The sequence below is a fragment of the Belonocnema kinseyi genome, chromosome 7, assembly GCF_010883055.1.
Source record: "Belonocnema kinseyi isolate 2016_QV_RU_SX_M_011 chromosome 7, B_treatae_v1, whole genome shotgun sequence".
Taxonomy (NCBI): Eukaryota; Metazoa; Arthropoda; class Insecta; order Hymenoptera; family Cynipidae; genus Belonocnema; species Belonocnema kinseyi.
Genome location: NC_046663.1, coordinates 91,434,481 through 91,451,256, shown reverse-complemented (window position 1 = coordinate 91,451,256; position 16,776 = coordinate 91,434,481). Strand labels below are relative to the sequence as shown.

General features: G+C 28.2%; 2 protein-coding genes across 4 annotated transcripts in view; one reads left to right on the top strand and one right to left on the bottom strand.

Moving 5' to 3' along the window:
• LOC117176747 (cohesin subunit SA-1-like) overlaps window positions 1-6,027 on the top strand; it is a 34,184-nt gene extending 28,157 nt beyond the window's left edge. For both annotated transcript variants that reach the window (XM_033367022.1, XM_033367023.1), the window contains 5 exons: window positions 602-813; window positions 886-1,011; window positions 5,510-5,542; window positions 5,624-5,821; window positions 5,906-6,027. In XM_033367022.1, the coding sequence (XP_033222913.1) occupies window positions 602-813; window positions 886-1,011; window positions 5,510-5,542; window positions 5,624-5,821; window positions 5,906-5,933 (597 nt within the window). In that variant the 3' untranslated portion in view covers window positions 5,934-6,027. The remainder of the gene's footprint in view (window positions 1-601; window positions 814-885; window positions 1,012-5,509; window positions 5,543-5,623; window positions 5,822-5,905) is intronic.
• A 167-nt stretch (window positions 6,028-6,194) lies between these two features.
• Window positions 6,195-16,776, bottom strand: part of LOC117176030 (golgin subfamily B member 1-like) — a 30,678-nt gene continuing 20,096 nt past the window's right edge. The window contains exons 7-12 of one of the 2 annotated variants that reach the window (XM_033366003.1): window positions 13,328-13,506; window positions 13,090-13,244; window positions 9,483-9,572; window positions 9,316-9,378; window positions 7,398-7,523; window positions 6,195-6,391 (exon numbers count right to left, since the gene is read on the bottom strand). In XM_033366003.1, the coding sequence (XP_033221894.1) occupies window positions 6,317-6,391; window positions 7,398-7,523; window positions 9,316-9,378; window positions 9,483-9,572; window positions 13,090-13,244; window positions 13,328-13,506 (688 nt within the window). In that variant the 3' untranslated portion in view covers window positions 6,195-6,316. The remainder of the gene's footprint in view (window positions 6,392-7,397; window positions 7,524-9,315; window positions 9,379-9,482; window positions 9,573-13,089; window positions 13,245-13,327; window positions 13,507-16,776) is intronic. The other variant, XM_033366004.1, reaches the window with a different exon arrangement.

Sequence of the window (16,776 nt, the reverse complement as noted above, 5' to 3'; positions counted from 1 at the left end):
TGGCACAACGTCTCCATCACCATGCCCACAACTGGACCACTCACCACACTAGCTTCCCCCAGTAGCGTTTTTACAAATCCAAGGTACGCGATACCTCCCCTCCCCCCACTATATCTCAAGCCTAAAACTCCCAATACCCATTCGACTAGAATAAGACGCGAATTTCCTATGTAAATAGTATTATCAATAAATCATCCACTTTCATTTTAAAATGACTGCTTTTCCTTTTGTAAATTAGTTTCCCTCTCCTATTTGGTTTAATATTTTTGAATTAGTCTCAACCCACAGACTGGCCTCAAAATCTTTTTTGGTTGAAAATTCGAGCACTTATTTCAAAGTTGAACTACTTTATTAAAAATCCAAAATTGTTAATTTTAAACGCGTTTAATTTTTAATGGTTTAAGTCTTCTTCCAATTCCACAAATTAACTTATCAAAAAATGTTAATCTAACTTATTTTAAATTGAATTATATCATGTTTTACGAAATTTATGATATTTTAATTCATCGACTAGATTTTTTTCTAAAAAATTGTACAATTTTCAGCCACCCTGAACCTTCCTTCAAAAGCAGACAAATAACTGTTGTATTTTTGTACTTAGGAACTGGCGATACAGTTTTCGGTATTATTCAAAGGCGACAAATCGAGAAATCGAGATGCAATGATAGGTCTACACAAGGCGGGAATTCGTTTTGCTGTATCAGAACCACGAGCCGTTGAATTAGATTCCAAAAAACCGCCAACTAATCTTTCTTTCCTGGAAATTCTCTCTGAGTTTACTAATAAGCTTTTGAAGAATGACAAGCTTGTTATGTACGTATCCGATTATTTTATACATGAAATTAAAATAGAATGTAGTATTTTAATTTTTTTATATTTTTTCAGATTGAACTTCCTCAATGATTACATTCCGAATAGAATGCTGTCTTCACGAGATGATGATTGGAAGCCTTTAATAAAGTACAGAAATAGTCTCCTGCAAAGCGAAAAGCAAACTCCTGAATTACCTGGGTGAGATATTTTTTTTACCAAGAAAAACCAGGAATTTACTTCTGATCGTAGAAAAATTCAAGTTTTCATTATTTTAATCATTTTGGAAAAATTTTTATGGAAAAATTTAACTTTTTTTTTTTTTAATTCATGTAATTTGTGGAGAATTTCCCTTTTTTGTAGAAAGTTAATCCTATTTGTTAAAAATTCATCTTTTTTGTAGGTATAAAATTCAACTATTCCAGATAAAGTTTTATCATCTTAGTTGAAAATGTATCGATTTGGTTGCAACTTACATTTTTTTAACTGAAAATTTAACCGTTTAAACTTCATTTATTTTGTTTAAAATTTACGTATTTAGTTTAAAAAACGACTTTTTTTTAATCAAAAAATGACTTTCTTTGATACATTTTTTTAAAAGTTAATTACATTGTTTCAAAATTCTTCTTTTTGGTTGAAAATTAAAGTATTCGAGTTAAATATTCATAATTTCAGTTGAAAATTCATCGTTTGGGTTAAAAATAAATTTATTTGGTTAAAAAATAAACTCTTTTGTTGAAAATTAATTTTTTTATTGAAGATTCATCATTTGAATTAAAAACTAATTTCTTTGGTTGAAAATTGAGCCATTTGATAAAAAACTTTTTTTCTTTGGATGAATAGGAATTTTTTTTACTAAAAATTCGTTTCTTTTTTTGTTAAAATAATTTCTTCCTTAAATTGAACATACATTCCAGTTGAATATTCCATAATTTTAGTTGAAAATTTATCTCATTTTAAAAATGTTACTATGTTTCTGAAAATCCGATTTTGTTATTATGAATTGAATTTTTAACGGAAAATTAAACTATTTAGTTGAAAATTGACATTTTTTATGTAAAAATTAAACTATTTTCTTGAAAATTCTTGTAATTTGTAGGAAATTCCCTTTTTTGCAGAAATTTAGTCCTATTGGTTGAAAATTAACCTTTTTTGTAGGTATAAAATTCAACTATTCCAGTTAAAGATTTATCATCTTAGTTGAAATGTATCGATTTGGTTGCAACTTACATTTTATTAACTGAAAATGTAACCGTTTGAACTTCATTTATTTTGTTGAAAATTTACGAAAATTAAATTATTCTAGTGAAATATTCATAATTTTAGTTGAAAATTCATCGTTTGGGTAAGAAATAAATTTATTTGGTTAAAAAATAAACTCTTTTTTGAATATTAATTTTTTTATTGAAAAGTAATTTTTTATTGAAAATTAATTTTTTTATTGAAAATTAATTTTTTATTAAAAATTAATTTTTTTATTGAAAATTAATTTTTTTATTGTAGATTCATCATTTGAATTAAAAATTAATTTCTTTAGTTGAAAAATTAGCTGTTTGATAAAAAAACTTTTTTTCTTTGGATGAAAAGGAATTTTTTTACTGAAAATTCGCTTCTTTTTTCGTTGAAGATAATTTCTTTTTGTCTTAACATAATAATTAAAATTTTTTTTTTAAAGTTTAACTGTTTCAGTTGAAGATTCATTGTTTTAGTTAAAAACTAATTTTTTGGTTTAAAATTCGACTATTCCAGTTGAAGATTCATAATTTTTTTTGAAAATTAATTTATTTTGCAATTTCTTCTGTTCTTGAATAATTGAGAAGATTTTCCGTCTAGAATATCCAATTTAAAAAGTAAAGAGAGTGGAGAATCTATTTCTTTTATTCCAATGAATGATACAGGGTGGTGTCTACTAACCAGGAAAACCGGGAATTAGTTAAGAACTAAAATAAATCCAGGAAAACAAATTCGAATCGGGAATCCCATTTACATTTTTTGAAAATTTTATATTTTGTATTAATTGTGATAACAAAAAAAATTTGAATATTTACTGTTACAGACTATAATAAATATCATTATCAGAAATTATCAGATTGGAAAAATTTTACATCAATTTGGAGCCCTTTTATAATTTTTTTAATACTTTCAAAAATAGCGATTTTTTAAAACGAATTTTATGTTGTATTTTCCAAATTAGGATATACAGATTACTGATATTTATTTAGTAATCTTGTACATTACTTCGGGCTGCTGAATCAAAATTTGTTCAAAATTTCTTTTGCGATTAAAAAAAAATCAAAACTAAAAATGTAAATATGCTAATATCAAAGAAATGAAAAATTATATCTAAGAATTATTTACCAATTAGAATACGAAAAGTAATTAGCCAAAGATATATTTATAAAAAATAATAGCTAGAATTCTAAAAAACCTGCGTAGATAATAAAGACATCAAATTTATATTATAATTTCAAGCCCCGTTTTCTCGGTTAAAAATTCCATTCTTCCCGGTTAAATTTTAAACGCTTATAATAATCATTATTTTAAATACTAATTGCTTCATCGTATACATTTTGAAAAGAAATAAACATTTTAGAACTTCAAGGAAAAATATATAATGTAAATTATTGTAAAAAATATTTCAGACTTTACAGCCTAAAATGCTCTCAAAAACGGACAAATAGGATGATTTTTGTAAAAAAATATGCGAATAATAGGTGCAAAATTCTTTTAAATAACTTTGCTGTAGTTGCCATATTCATAAAATTTCTATGTCGAAATACATTATATTTTCAACCAAAAAAAGATGCATTTTTAACCGAAAAATACCAATTTTCAACAAAACAGTTGAATTTCCTACCAAAAAAATATTTCAACAAAACAATAACAAAATTATATGTATGTATCAAGAATTTTGAGATTAATTCTAAACCAAAAATTTAATAGACTTTTCAAATAAAAAGAATTAACTTTCAACCAAAATAGATGCATTTTGAACCAAAAAATATGACTTTTCTCTCAAAAGATAAATTTAAAATAAAAAAACGAATGTTCAACAAAACAGTTGAATTTTTTTACCAAAAATTTGACTTTTAACAAAATAGTTTATTTTCCAACAAAATAATGAAATTCTCCACCAAATAGTAGCAATTTTAACTAAAAGAGATGAATTCTGAATCTAAAATATAATAGTAAACTTTTCAAATAAAAAAAATTATTTTCAACAAAAAATATTACTTTTTTTTAGAAAATAGTTGAATTTTAAACAATATAATGTAATTTTCAATCAAATAATAGAACTTTTTACCAAAAGAGCTGAATTCTGAACCAGAAATATAATAGTTGATTTTGCAAATAAAAAAAATTAACTTTCAAACAAAATACATGCATTTTCAACCAAAAAAGATGACTAAAAAAGTAGTTCAATTGTCAACAAAATAATTAAATTTTCAACCACAGTTGAATTATTGACCAAAAGAAGCGAATTCTTAACTAATAATATAATATTAGATTTTTCATTGAAAAATCATTCACTTTCAACTAAAAATAGTTGAATTTTCTATTTGGGTTCTATCAGTCCAGTTCAATTTAAATCAATTTTTATTTTATCTTCTTTTGCTTAAAATTCAGTCTCAAACCAGAATAATAATAATAAATTCAATTTAAACTGCTTCAAATTACTAACTTTTTAATTTGAACTATATCATTTTCAACAAGATAAATAAATTTTTAACCAAATAGTTGAATTTTCCACCAAAAAAGATGCATTTTCAAGAAAATATATTAATTTACAACCAAAAGCAAAAAACCCAATTTTCAACCAAAGTGATAAATTTTCTACTTTAATAATTAATCTTAAACTGGAATAGATGAATATTAATATAAAAAGATGAATATTAAAAAAAAAGTTTAACTTTCAACTGAAAATAACCAATTTTTAACCAAATATTAGAATTTCGAACTAAAAACAATCAATTTTCGACAAATAACGGAATATTTAGTTCGATTTTCAGTTTTTCAAAATGCACTGATGTGTTTTCAACTGAAATGATAAATCTTCATGTGGAATAGATCAATTTTGAAACAAAAACATAAATTTTTGACCAAGAAGATTAATTTCTCCTAAAAAAGACGAATTTTTAAACTGTTAAGGGTAAATTGTCAATATAAAATTGGATAATTCAATAAAAAAAATAATTTTTAGCCAAACAAAAAACAAATTTTCACAAAAAAATGAATTTTCAATTAAAATTATGAATCTTCAACAACAATAAAAGAATTTTTACCATGAGTTTAAGCTTCAATTAAGTAATTCAATTTTTATTAAAAAAATATGATTTCTCGATCAAAAATGCGGTAGTTGATATTTCAAACAAAAAACATGTGAACTTTTAATAAATCCGTTGAATTCAACCAAGAAACCAAATTTTGAACATGACTTGAGACGAATTTTCAGTCAGAAAATTAATCTCAAACAAAAAAAAACAAATTTGCGACAAAATAATTGTAATGGTTTTTTGTTTTAATTAATAATGAATTAATTAAATAAATAATAAATTAAATTTTATTAGTGCTTCTAGTAAGAGATTTGACATTTACAACTGGGGAAACCCCGGTCATTTGGCGTGTGAAAATGAGTAGAAACCCTGATTATAATTTGAAAAAATGTATTTAGTAAATTAATAAGAAATTGGAATTTCAGCAAATCGAAGAAAAATAAACTAAGGAAACCGGAGTGAGTGATTTTATGAAAATTACTTTTCAACTATTTCTATTAAATTCTTTAAGAATTTTGAATTCTCATTTTATTTTCCAGATTGTCGGTCTCGAAAATAACATTACCACGCCCAAGTTCTAGTGGAAATGACAGTAATTTAGAAATCACCTTGATTGCAAATGAAGATGATGAAGTTTCACCACCACCAATAATCGAAAATTCATCATCATCGTCAGCTTCAATTCCTTTTACTGGTAGAAGCAGCTCTAGAGGAAGTCTCTCGAATCTCTTCATTATGTAAGTAAAGAATTCTACGTCACATTATCCAATTTTAATACTTAATTAATTTTTTTTCATAAAAGAATACAATTTTTTCTTCAGGGAAACGGATGACATTATGGAAGAATAGATTCAGTTGAATGAATGATTGATAAACATTTATAATTTAAGGTATATTCTACTTTTGTTAGTACTGATTTATCAGAAAAATGTGATCATTATCTTTAAGGAGTGCAACCGAGTCTCAATTATTTATTTCTTTTCTCCATAATTTTGTGTTCGTTATAATAAATATAAATTATTCTAAAAATATAGAAATTTGTTTTAATTTTCTAGATAGATTTGCCTTAATGTTGAGATGTGTTTGGGTATAAAAAAATATGCCTGTCCTCTTATTCAATATAAATTTATTATAAAAATCTATACAAGTTATAAACTAAAAAAAACACTAAATCTAACAAAATACTACATATTTGCAACGCATACTGCATTTGCAGTAAAAAAATTTTAAAATTATTTTCGTTCCGTCAGCATTCGCTTTTTGCGGAAAATATTACTGAATCTCCTTGGCGTTCCTCCTGAGGAATTCTACAAATTAAAACAATCAAAGATTATTTATCATACTGAAATTCATTAGCTGTAATATATATTTTATTATATATATTAATTTGGTTTTCAAAGAAAAAAAGTCATGTAATTATGGTAAATTTAGTATTTGGGTGAATTATGTGAAAAAATAAACGCAAATTTTTATTAAAAAGTCGTATCTTCGGAATAAATTTAAATAATTCAATGTTCTTTGTGTATTTATATTTAATACATTTTATATATGTTCTAATAATATTTATTTTTATATCCAGCATGCTGCAAACACTTGATTTTAAAAGAGCCTTTCAAAATTTTAAACTATGCAAAATAAAAAATAATTTTAACAGATAAAAATATTAAACATAATTTTGTTTCGGAAAATCGAAACATCGATAATTAGGAATTTTGGGAATTCAATAATTTCGAGAATTTAAAAATGATGTAACTTCGAGAATACAATAATTTTTTAGTATTTCAATTTTGTTACTAAACATTTTCGTTCGTTTTCTTTTTAATTGAAAATTTCGGAAATCTGAATTTTTCGCAAATTTTGTATTTTGGTAAGTATATTTTCGCTATTTTTCAACAATCGGGATTTTTATTTTTTTCTGAAAAATTATGTCATCCCAATAATGATTTTTGGGAAATTATGATAAATTTTAGAAAATTAAATCACGAGTTTCATCAATTTAAGATGATTTCAGGAAATTTTTGGACTGTATATTTTGTGAATATATATGACTTTAGCTTTTTTCAGATATAAATTTAAGAATCTTAAAAGAATTGAGATTTTGAAAAAATGTATTTGCTATTATAAAAAATTAGTTTTTTTATATCAAGTAATAGTTTATTCACCCAAATATTCAACTAGTTCCAAGTTCATGAAATTTGTTGTTGTAAAAAACAAAAAATACGTAGCTTATATTTTGCCTTGGTCAAGTTGCCCGATTTCTAATGAAATCGGTTACCTATTTTTTGAATATATCTTAAATTTTTGACTATGTACCTCATCCTGTTGCCGAGAATTGCTAAAAAAGTCCTTTAGCCTTCGAGGAGTTGCAGTTGTGCGTCTATCAACTACATTTCGCTCCTTTAAAATCCTCGAATTCGGAGAAGGCTTTGGTTCATTGCCCTGAAATATTCAGTATTAATTATTTTCAAAACTTGTAAATTTTAAGCTGGTTTAAAAAATGATTGAAATATTAAGCAGAATATTCAATTCTGCTTTTTTCATCAGTGTGGCCACTCAAATCTCAGAAAAAAATCATGGTAATTTTCTGCTTTTCATCAATTTCACCAGATCATTCAAGTCATCAGGGTTGCTAAAAAAGTCTTGTTTCAAATTTCCATGATTTTAACAGGTTTTCCATGTCTATTTTTGAAAACATTTTACATCTGCTTTTCCCAAAAATCCAGTTAATTAAATACTTTTTCAAGACTGAAAAGGATTTCAATGATCTCGCAAATTCTTTGATCTTAAAACTTCGCCGTAAAGTATTCAATTTTACCAAATTCGATGACATTTCCAGGTCTTTAAAAATAAATTTTGAATTTCAAGTGATTAAAATGATGAATATTTAACTGAAATACTTGAACCTTAACCAAAGAGTAATTTTCAAACAATTAAGATCAATTTTCAAACAAAAAGAATAAGTTTCTACCAAAAAATACAATTTTTCAACCACAAAGTTGACTTTTGAACAAGAATTATGGAACATTCAACTGGAATAGTATTTTTATTTTTAGTTTGACAAAAGAAAATGATTTTTAACCAAAAAATAAATAAATTTTCAAAAAATAGCTTATTTTTCAACTAAATTAATTAATTTTTAAATAAAATGATGAATCTTAATACAAAAAATAAATTTTCAACACAAGAGTTTATTTCCCAACAAAAAAATGACGAATAATTAAAAAATAAAAATGTTTAAATAATGAGATTAGCTTTGAAAGGAAAAAATCATTTTCTGCCAAAAAAGTGGATTTTCTATAAGAAAAGTAGTTATTTAAAAACAAAATACGTGAATTTTCAACAAAATAAATGAATTTTCAATTAAAAAATACAAATTTACACCCAAATTTTTTAATTTTGAACTAGAAAAGACTAACTTTCAATAGTGTAACTGTTAAATTTTCAGTTAAAGAAATTAACTTTCAACCAAACAGATAAATGTTTAACTGAAATGGTGAATCTTCAACTGGAACAGTTGAATTTTATACCTACCAAAAAGATGAATTATCAACCAATACAATTAATTTTTTGCAAAAAAAAAACATGAATTTTCGAAAAAATAGTCTGTACATTTTTTAACGAAATGAATTTTCAGTTAAAATGATGAATCTTTCAACAACAAAGAATGACTTTTGAACAAAAGAATTTAGCTTTTAACAGCAAGTAGTTGAATTTTCAAGAAAAAAAAGTAAATTCCCAACGAAAAATGGAAATAAAATTTCTATTCAAGTACTTTCTTTTTTTTTTTAATTTGGAAGAAAGAACTTTTAAATTGTGACGAAATTTGACTTGGAACAGGGATTTTTAAAACTCTTTTCTTAAAAATCCCAGTTTTAATTCTTTAAAAAAATGCCCTGTTAAAAGTGAAATTATATATCTTACCGAAACTCCCTGTTTTAAAATAAAAACTATAATTATTTTCACTCATATGCCCCGAAACTATAGATAAAGTAGAAATAACTTTTCTAAAATGGCCAAAATTATTAGAATAATGAAAACTTGAATTTTGCTACGATCAGAAGTAAATTCCCGGTTTTTTAATTAAATGAAGTGATTGAAAAAATTAACTAAGTGACTTCGCGGTTCAGTGACCACTCTTCTTTATCAAAAAGTATTTGGAAAATTATCAGAAAACGAATCCAAGGATAATTGTCTACAATATTGATGGACATAAGGACAAGATCATAATCACCTGCAACGATAACCTTCCACCGTTTTTACTTGGCGTGGGAGGTCCAGGTTTTTTGTATGAAGTCTGGAAAAATGAACCGACACCACGAGTATTAAGAAGAGGACAGACAAACACAAAACCCGCAATACTCTTTAGGTCTAGACATGACTTTTAAACACAAAACTCACCTGCGTCCTTTCTCGCTTCTTTACTTTTTGTCCAGGAAGGAGACTCTGACTAAGACTATCGTTAAAAACATCTTCGGCTGTACCACCGCTCTATGAAACATATTCGTTTTTAAAAACTACGGACAATACAAACACATACGTGCATATTGATATTAGTAAAAAGGGTTTATCTGGAGTCGTCTCACTTTTTCTCTTCAAGGATACAAAAGAAAAATTAAAATCGAGAAGTCCCAGCAAATTTTCGGGCGCAACAAAAAAGAAAATAATTAGAGGCGTCAGAGACCGGTTTCCTATATTCCATACCATACCATATTCAGTTAAAGTCTCTGAAGAATTTTATTTTCAAGATTCGGTCCCTATGGTGCCCTATTTCCAGAGTCAAACTATTAAAAAGACAGCAAACCTCAGGGAATTTCTGTAAGAAATAACTGTAAAAAAATAATGAAGACAGTCAGACAGTCATTATTAGTCACTTTTTATCTCAATTCACGTTTTTGTAACTGTATTAAATGAAAATATCACATTAGTCACTGTTCTTTTAATAAATTAAGTCATGGGTTAATCACTATTCAATTCAGGTCTATACCTATATCTGAATTGTCTGAGTACTTTTCAAATATTTTAGGGTATTTTTGAAGATTCCGAGAAATTGATAATTTTGTTTAATTCTTCAGAATTCTGTAAAAATATTGGAATTCACTTGAAGTATTTTAACCCTTAAAGCGCATTGTGGGTCTCAGACACCCCATGACATTTTCAAACTTATAAACCATACTCAATTCGAAAAATTGAGTAAGTGTCGCCATCTAGCTTTAGTTGGAGACACTAAGTGTAAGTAAAATCGCTGAAAGTGGAGGTAAAAAAAAACGTGGACTGCAAATAAATATATTTTTTGAAAGCAACAATGTTGCAATATTTTTTTTATGAAAGTACACTATTTCGAAAGTATAGACATAAATTTTTAGGTTAAAATAATTAAAATTGCGTGAGTTATGAATTTTTAAGTAAAAACCCCATTTTTTCACTTTTTTCAATAATTTTTGTAACAAACTTAAAATAAATAAATGGCTATAAAATCAACTCTACCTTATAAAAGATACCTTAAACTATATCGGGTAATTTTATTATGATAAACTATTCAATAGGGGTTAAACAATACATAAATACGCTGGGGTGTTAAACACCCACGATGCACTTTACTGTGATTTTTACCATGTATGCACTTTGAGGGTTAAATTCTTTTCAAGTTTTGTGAATTTTCTTGACATCTTTAAAATTAATGTACAATTATTTTACATTCCCTAAAGCATTGTAATACTGTCGATTTCTCGGAAATCATTTGTAATCTTTTAAATTTTTTTTAGAGATACTTGAATTTTCTTGAATAATTCAGAATGCACCTTAACTTATTTTGAATGTCACCTAATCTTATAAATATCCTGAATACATTTGGGAGATTAAATGAGAAGCACTAAGAAACGTCTGTTTGGTCCTAAATTTTTATAATCATGAAAAAGGCAACAACAAAAAATAACTTTTCTATCATTGTATAAGTTTAGGACCAGATAAATGTTTCTTATTTAATTTCCCAAATTTTTAACGCGAGATCGCGTTTCGTTTGTTTTGCAACTAGGTAGATCTCAAAGCCTTCTCTATTTCTTTGAATTCTCCGAATTCTAATAAATACTGTGAATTCTCCACGATTTTTCGGATTTTTCTTTATTTGTTTAGATCTTATGAAAAATTGAACTCTTTTCAATTTTTGGAAATTATTTGAATACAAATTTAATTACTTAAAATTTTCTGAGTTCCTCTAAAATAATTGAATTCTTTTCAATTACTTGAATCTCTTAATGAAGGAGAACATAAAAAATTTCTAGCCGTCATCCAGTCCCAATTAGATGAATAGCAATTGCAAAACGCATATTCAAAAAACTACGAAATCATTTTTTAGGGAGCATTTTTAACTGCAAATACACCCCGAATGAAGAAATTTTGATGAGGTCCTGACCCATAGGATCTAATTTACTATATTTAGTTTTCACTAATTAACAAAAATAATTAGGACCGTCTTTTTGGAAGATGAAAATTGCACCCATAAAACAATATCTTAGAATTTTTTATACACGCGTGCACGAATGGGGATTTGAAAATTATTGAAAAGAATTCCATTATTTGGGAAGTATTCAGAGTAAAATATAGGGAGAAAAGGGTACTTTTTGAGCTTGAAGGGTTACAAATTCGGGAGAAATTCATAAGACTTAAAAACAATTCAAGTTAAATTCAAATGAATTGTAAATTTTTTTAATCGAAGTTGAAATTAAAAAGTAATGAAGTGAATTGAAAAAAATTTTAAAATATGAAGAAAAAAATCATTGAATTGAGTAGAATTGAGCGAATTTAGAAGAAGTCAAAATAATTCAGAATAAATTAATAAGAATTCAGGGCGAATTCCAAGTTATTTGCAAAAAATATTTGAAAATCTATTCAAATCTTTGAAACCCTACGAAATCCCTCACTTCTTGTGAATAAATTGTTTAAAGCCTATTAAAATATTAAAATCCCTTCAAATGTCTAAAACTCTTGAAAATTCCTTTTAACTGTTTACATCTCCTGAAAATACCTTAGAATCTTTGAAAATACCCTAAAATATTTTGAAGTCTTTGAAATTTCTTTAAACTATTAAAATACATAAAAAATTCTACAAATCTTTTTAAATTTCGTAAAATATTTCAAATTCTTTCATATCTTTTAAAATTCCTTGAAACTATTTAAAGCTCTTGAAAAGGATTGGGATATTTTTAGATTGTTCTGAAATATTGAAAATCCTTTGAAATCCCATTAAATTAAAAAAAATCATTGAATTAAGCAGAATTTAGAAAAATTCAAGTGAATTACAAAAATCCGAAAGAATTCTTAAGAATTTAATGGAAGTCAGGAAAAATTAATATGAATTCAGGGTAAATTAAAAAAATCATTTCAAATCTATTCAAACCTTTGAAACCCAACGAAATAGCTTACTTCTCTTGAATACATTCTTTAAAGATCCTGTAAAATATATTAAAACACCTTGAGAGCTTAAAAAAAACCTGATGTTCGCTACTTTTTTCAAAATGCTTGACGCTTGGAACCTTTAATCTTAGTACAAATATTTCTAAAGCTCCTTTATGAGCTTCAAAAAGGAACCAGACTGTGAGGCCCTAATATTTCAAAAGAATTAAAAAATCTGTAAAAGAGAATTCTACAGAATTCAAAAGACTTAAAGAACTTTGAAATATTTCAACCTGTATTCTACAGATTTCAAGAGAATGATAAAATCTTTTAACGAGTTGAAAATAGTTCAAGTGAATACAAAGACTTTTACAGAATTGTAAAAAAATACAAAAAACGTGTTCAGAGATTTCAAATGATTTAATCAAATTCAAAACAAATCGATTGGCCTTTGATACTAAAAATAAGCATCAAACCCAAATATTCTCTGGGACTTTTCGATCTGAATTTTTTTTTTATCCGCCACTACAAGGAACGAGAGCACTCCTTAAGACACCCTGAATGAGACAATTCACGACTACGATACTGACTACGAGAATTAATTAAGATTCCTTACTTTAATATCCTCTTCTGTTAAACCCAGAGGATGAAATTGCGTTTCAGCAGGATAAGAAGATTTTAAATGAGGTTTGCAGAGAGAATTTCTCATCTGCAACACTGAGAGTCGATCTTCAGGTCTTATGGTTCTGTTTTTCCCATCCTTCATGTCAGCTGGAAACAAAAAAAGTATATTAAAAATTAAAAGATAGAGCTAATTAGAGGTAGACCTAGTTTTGCATTTTTATTCCCAATACCTAGATAAACGTTGTCAAAAACTTCGCCTTCTTCGTCTTCGGCATCGAAAGCATTTCCCATTGCTTGCTGTAAGCCTCTAACGCTGCGTCTTCTGGCAAAAGTTTCCTCTTCGATTATCTGGAAAGCCTGAAGACCTTTGCGTTCGAAGTCATTCGTCGAGTAATCTCTCCTGTCCAAACTAAATTATAAGCAAAAGAATTTTCAGGGAGTATCTCAAAATTTTTCCAAGGGAAATTTTTTATTCTACGGAGTCATTCAGGTATTTCGCATTTTAACCCTCAAACGGTACATTGGTGCAAATTCGCACCGTCGTTTTGGAAAAGTTGGTAGCATTTGATCATAGACAGCTGTACGGGATTATCCCCACCACGAAAAATACGTCCGAACCCCGAGTTTTCAGGCCCAAGTCCGGTTAATTCCAGTTTCGTTGATTTCTCCGAGATAGAAGGACGAGAAAATCGAATTGGTGTGAATAAGCACCTGTGTACCTTTTACGTGTGTTAAAGTGTTGCGGGCTGGAATTTTTAAATATTGTTCTGAAGTAAAGGAGTTTTGTTTGTTAAATGTAAGTATGTTTATGTACATTTATTTGTTATTTATCGATTTTTCATGCTAATTTCCAATATATTTTGCAAAAATGTGATTTCTCCATCAGATGCATGGGAATGAAGTTGAATAGAGTGTAAAGTATCGAATGCCAAAAATGTCTCGAATAGTAAGCATTTCTTGTTGAAAAAATTCGAGAGTAATTCTAAATAAAAAGATTCTCATGTGATTGTTGCATTACTTTCATTTCCCTTCCTTCATAACTGTAAATCTTGCATTTGAAAATACCCCAACTTTGACCTACCGCGAAAAATACTAGATTCACATTCTCGGCATAAACAATATTTTTTCATGATTGTGTGTTCCTTTAACTGCAAAATCCCGCAAAGTTTAATTAATTTGAAGAAAATGCGAAATGGCGAATTTTTTTCAAAAAAAGTGATTTTTCACAAACGCCGCTTTATTTTTAATAAATTATCATGGGGAAAATTAATGATTATCCAAATATCTATAGAAACATTAGATTCAGCAGGAAATTTTACACAAAAAGCATGTGTAACATTTTTTTAGTCTCAATCTTCTTTTTTTATATTCGAAGTTGAAACTGCAAAAGCCAAATTTGCACCAATGTACCTTTAGCAGGGGCCAGAAAGGATTGTACCGTTTGAGGGTTAAAAACAATCTACTCGGAATCTGTATACAATTTCGCGAGTTTATTATAAATGTTTCATTTTCAGCACTTGTCAATTTAATGTTTAAAAATCTTACCATTCACATGTGAAATTTCATAACTGATTTTTTCATTCACGAAAGTAACTTTATTAAAGGATAAGGGAGATTTTCAAAGTTTTTAGAATAATTAAACGTTGAAGGTTCACAAATACTTTTTAGTAAAAATTTTTTTTAGTAAAAAAAATCTATCAGGCCGTTTTGAATGTTACTTGATACTATAATCTATATACTATGATAGCTAATAATATATTTATCGTTCTTAATATTCCTATAATTTTAATTTAATATTATAATTTTGAAAGCGCAATTCTAAAACAGTTTAATCTTTGAGGGATTTAAAATTTACTTTTTTTAAAATTAGTTTCTGCATTCATTTTCGGAGGTTTCGAATTTAAAAATTTCACAATATTGTGGTTTCAAATTCACATATATTAAAAATGTTAGGAAAATTCTGCTATTCAATATTACAAAATTTAATATTAAAAGCTTAGATAGTTTTGAATTTAATAATGTTAGATGTCAATATCAAGCAATTTCGAATTGAAAAGCTGAAAATTGCAAAAATTGGAATCATATTACTGAATAATAATCCTGAAAGGAGATTTGAAATGAAAAAATTAGTTTAAAATAAAAAAAGATAAAAATTAAATTAATATAATAATTAATATTAATAATATAATACTTTTAATATGAAAATTTCTATAAATTAATTTTTTTTCAGTTTCGAATGAAGTTCCCATTCGTTTAAGTTTCAACGTTCCGGAGACGAAATTTTTCTATTTTTAATGCTGAATTTTAAATAATCTAATTTTCAAAAGTCGAATCATAAAATATTCCATTTTTAACGTTCACACATTGTCCTATTTTCGAAATGTTAATCTGAAATAATTGAATTTCGTGATTCTTCAACTCAAAACAAAATGTCCAAAATCGTTCAATATGCACACACACACACACACACACACACACACACACACACACACACACACACACACACACACACACACACACACACACACACACACACACACACACACACACACACACACACACACACACACACACACACACACGTTCGGTTTTGATTCCTTTAGAATCAAACTGAAGGGCCTATGACAAAGCCACCGAACGCGTCCTCGGGTTGCGGATAGAGGGTCCCTGTGCCAATGGTTTCTGCTGAATATGGTTAAAAAAATAAATAGACAGTCGCGGACAATTGTCCAGGGGTGGTCCCGAAAATGGGTCGGCCAACAATTCCGACCAATCTAGAGCTGGGGGAGCCAATGAAAATGGATTCAATGCGATGGATCGGCGGGATCTCGCGACCTTTGGGTGGACGGAGCGACTGAATCACGACTAACTAGAGTGCTACGATGCGAGTGTGGCCCCTGAACGGGGTTACATGGCACGGCTGCATGCTCTGTGGTGCGAGAAACATCCGGAGCTATCGCACTTTTCGCAGCAACGTCTGCGAAATCATGCTGAACTACTCCTTAAAAGGGGCTATGTAAGCGGAACGCCTACTCTACCACAGCTAGAACAAGCCGGCAACAAAGAAAGAGAGGCGACACTAAGACCAACCGCGGGCAGGCATCCAATAGAGGAAGAGCGATGCTTTACAACCCGGAGAAACATCAACACCAAGGTTTCTCTCGAGTCTAAAGATCTGGCTGAAATGGATGGCGAGCTTCGTGGACATTTTTCCGGAGAATCTGACCTCTGGCACGAATTTGACCGCTAAGGTTCGAAAGTTCGCGCGCGAACCCCGGACCCGTTATCACACACTTAACAAGTCAAAGCTACTGACCATCAGGCAGCATATTGTTGAGAGAATACGGATACTATCTAACGCTAAGAGAAGTCTAGAGCGGAGGGAGAGGTGGGTCAGAGAAAATCAACAGTTTCTCTCTGACCCATCTCGACTCTTCCAAGACCCTCCAGTTACTGTCGAATACCCACCCAAACCACAGGAGGTCGAAGTATTTTGGAGAGAAGTCTACGAAGTTCAGCATAGACTCGACGAAGACTCAGAAAATATAAATAGCTTCAAGGAGCTGTGTGTTGCCCCCATAACACCTGATAAAGAATGCCCACCCATCACTACCGAGGAGGTGAAAAAAGTATTAAGAGGGATGAAGAACTATTCCGCATCGGGACCAGATTGTATCAA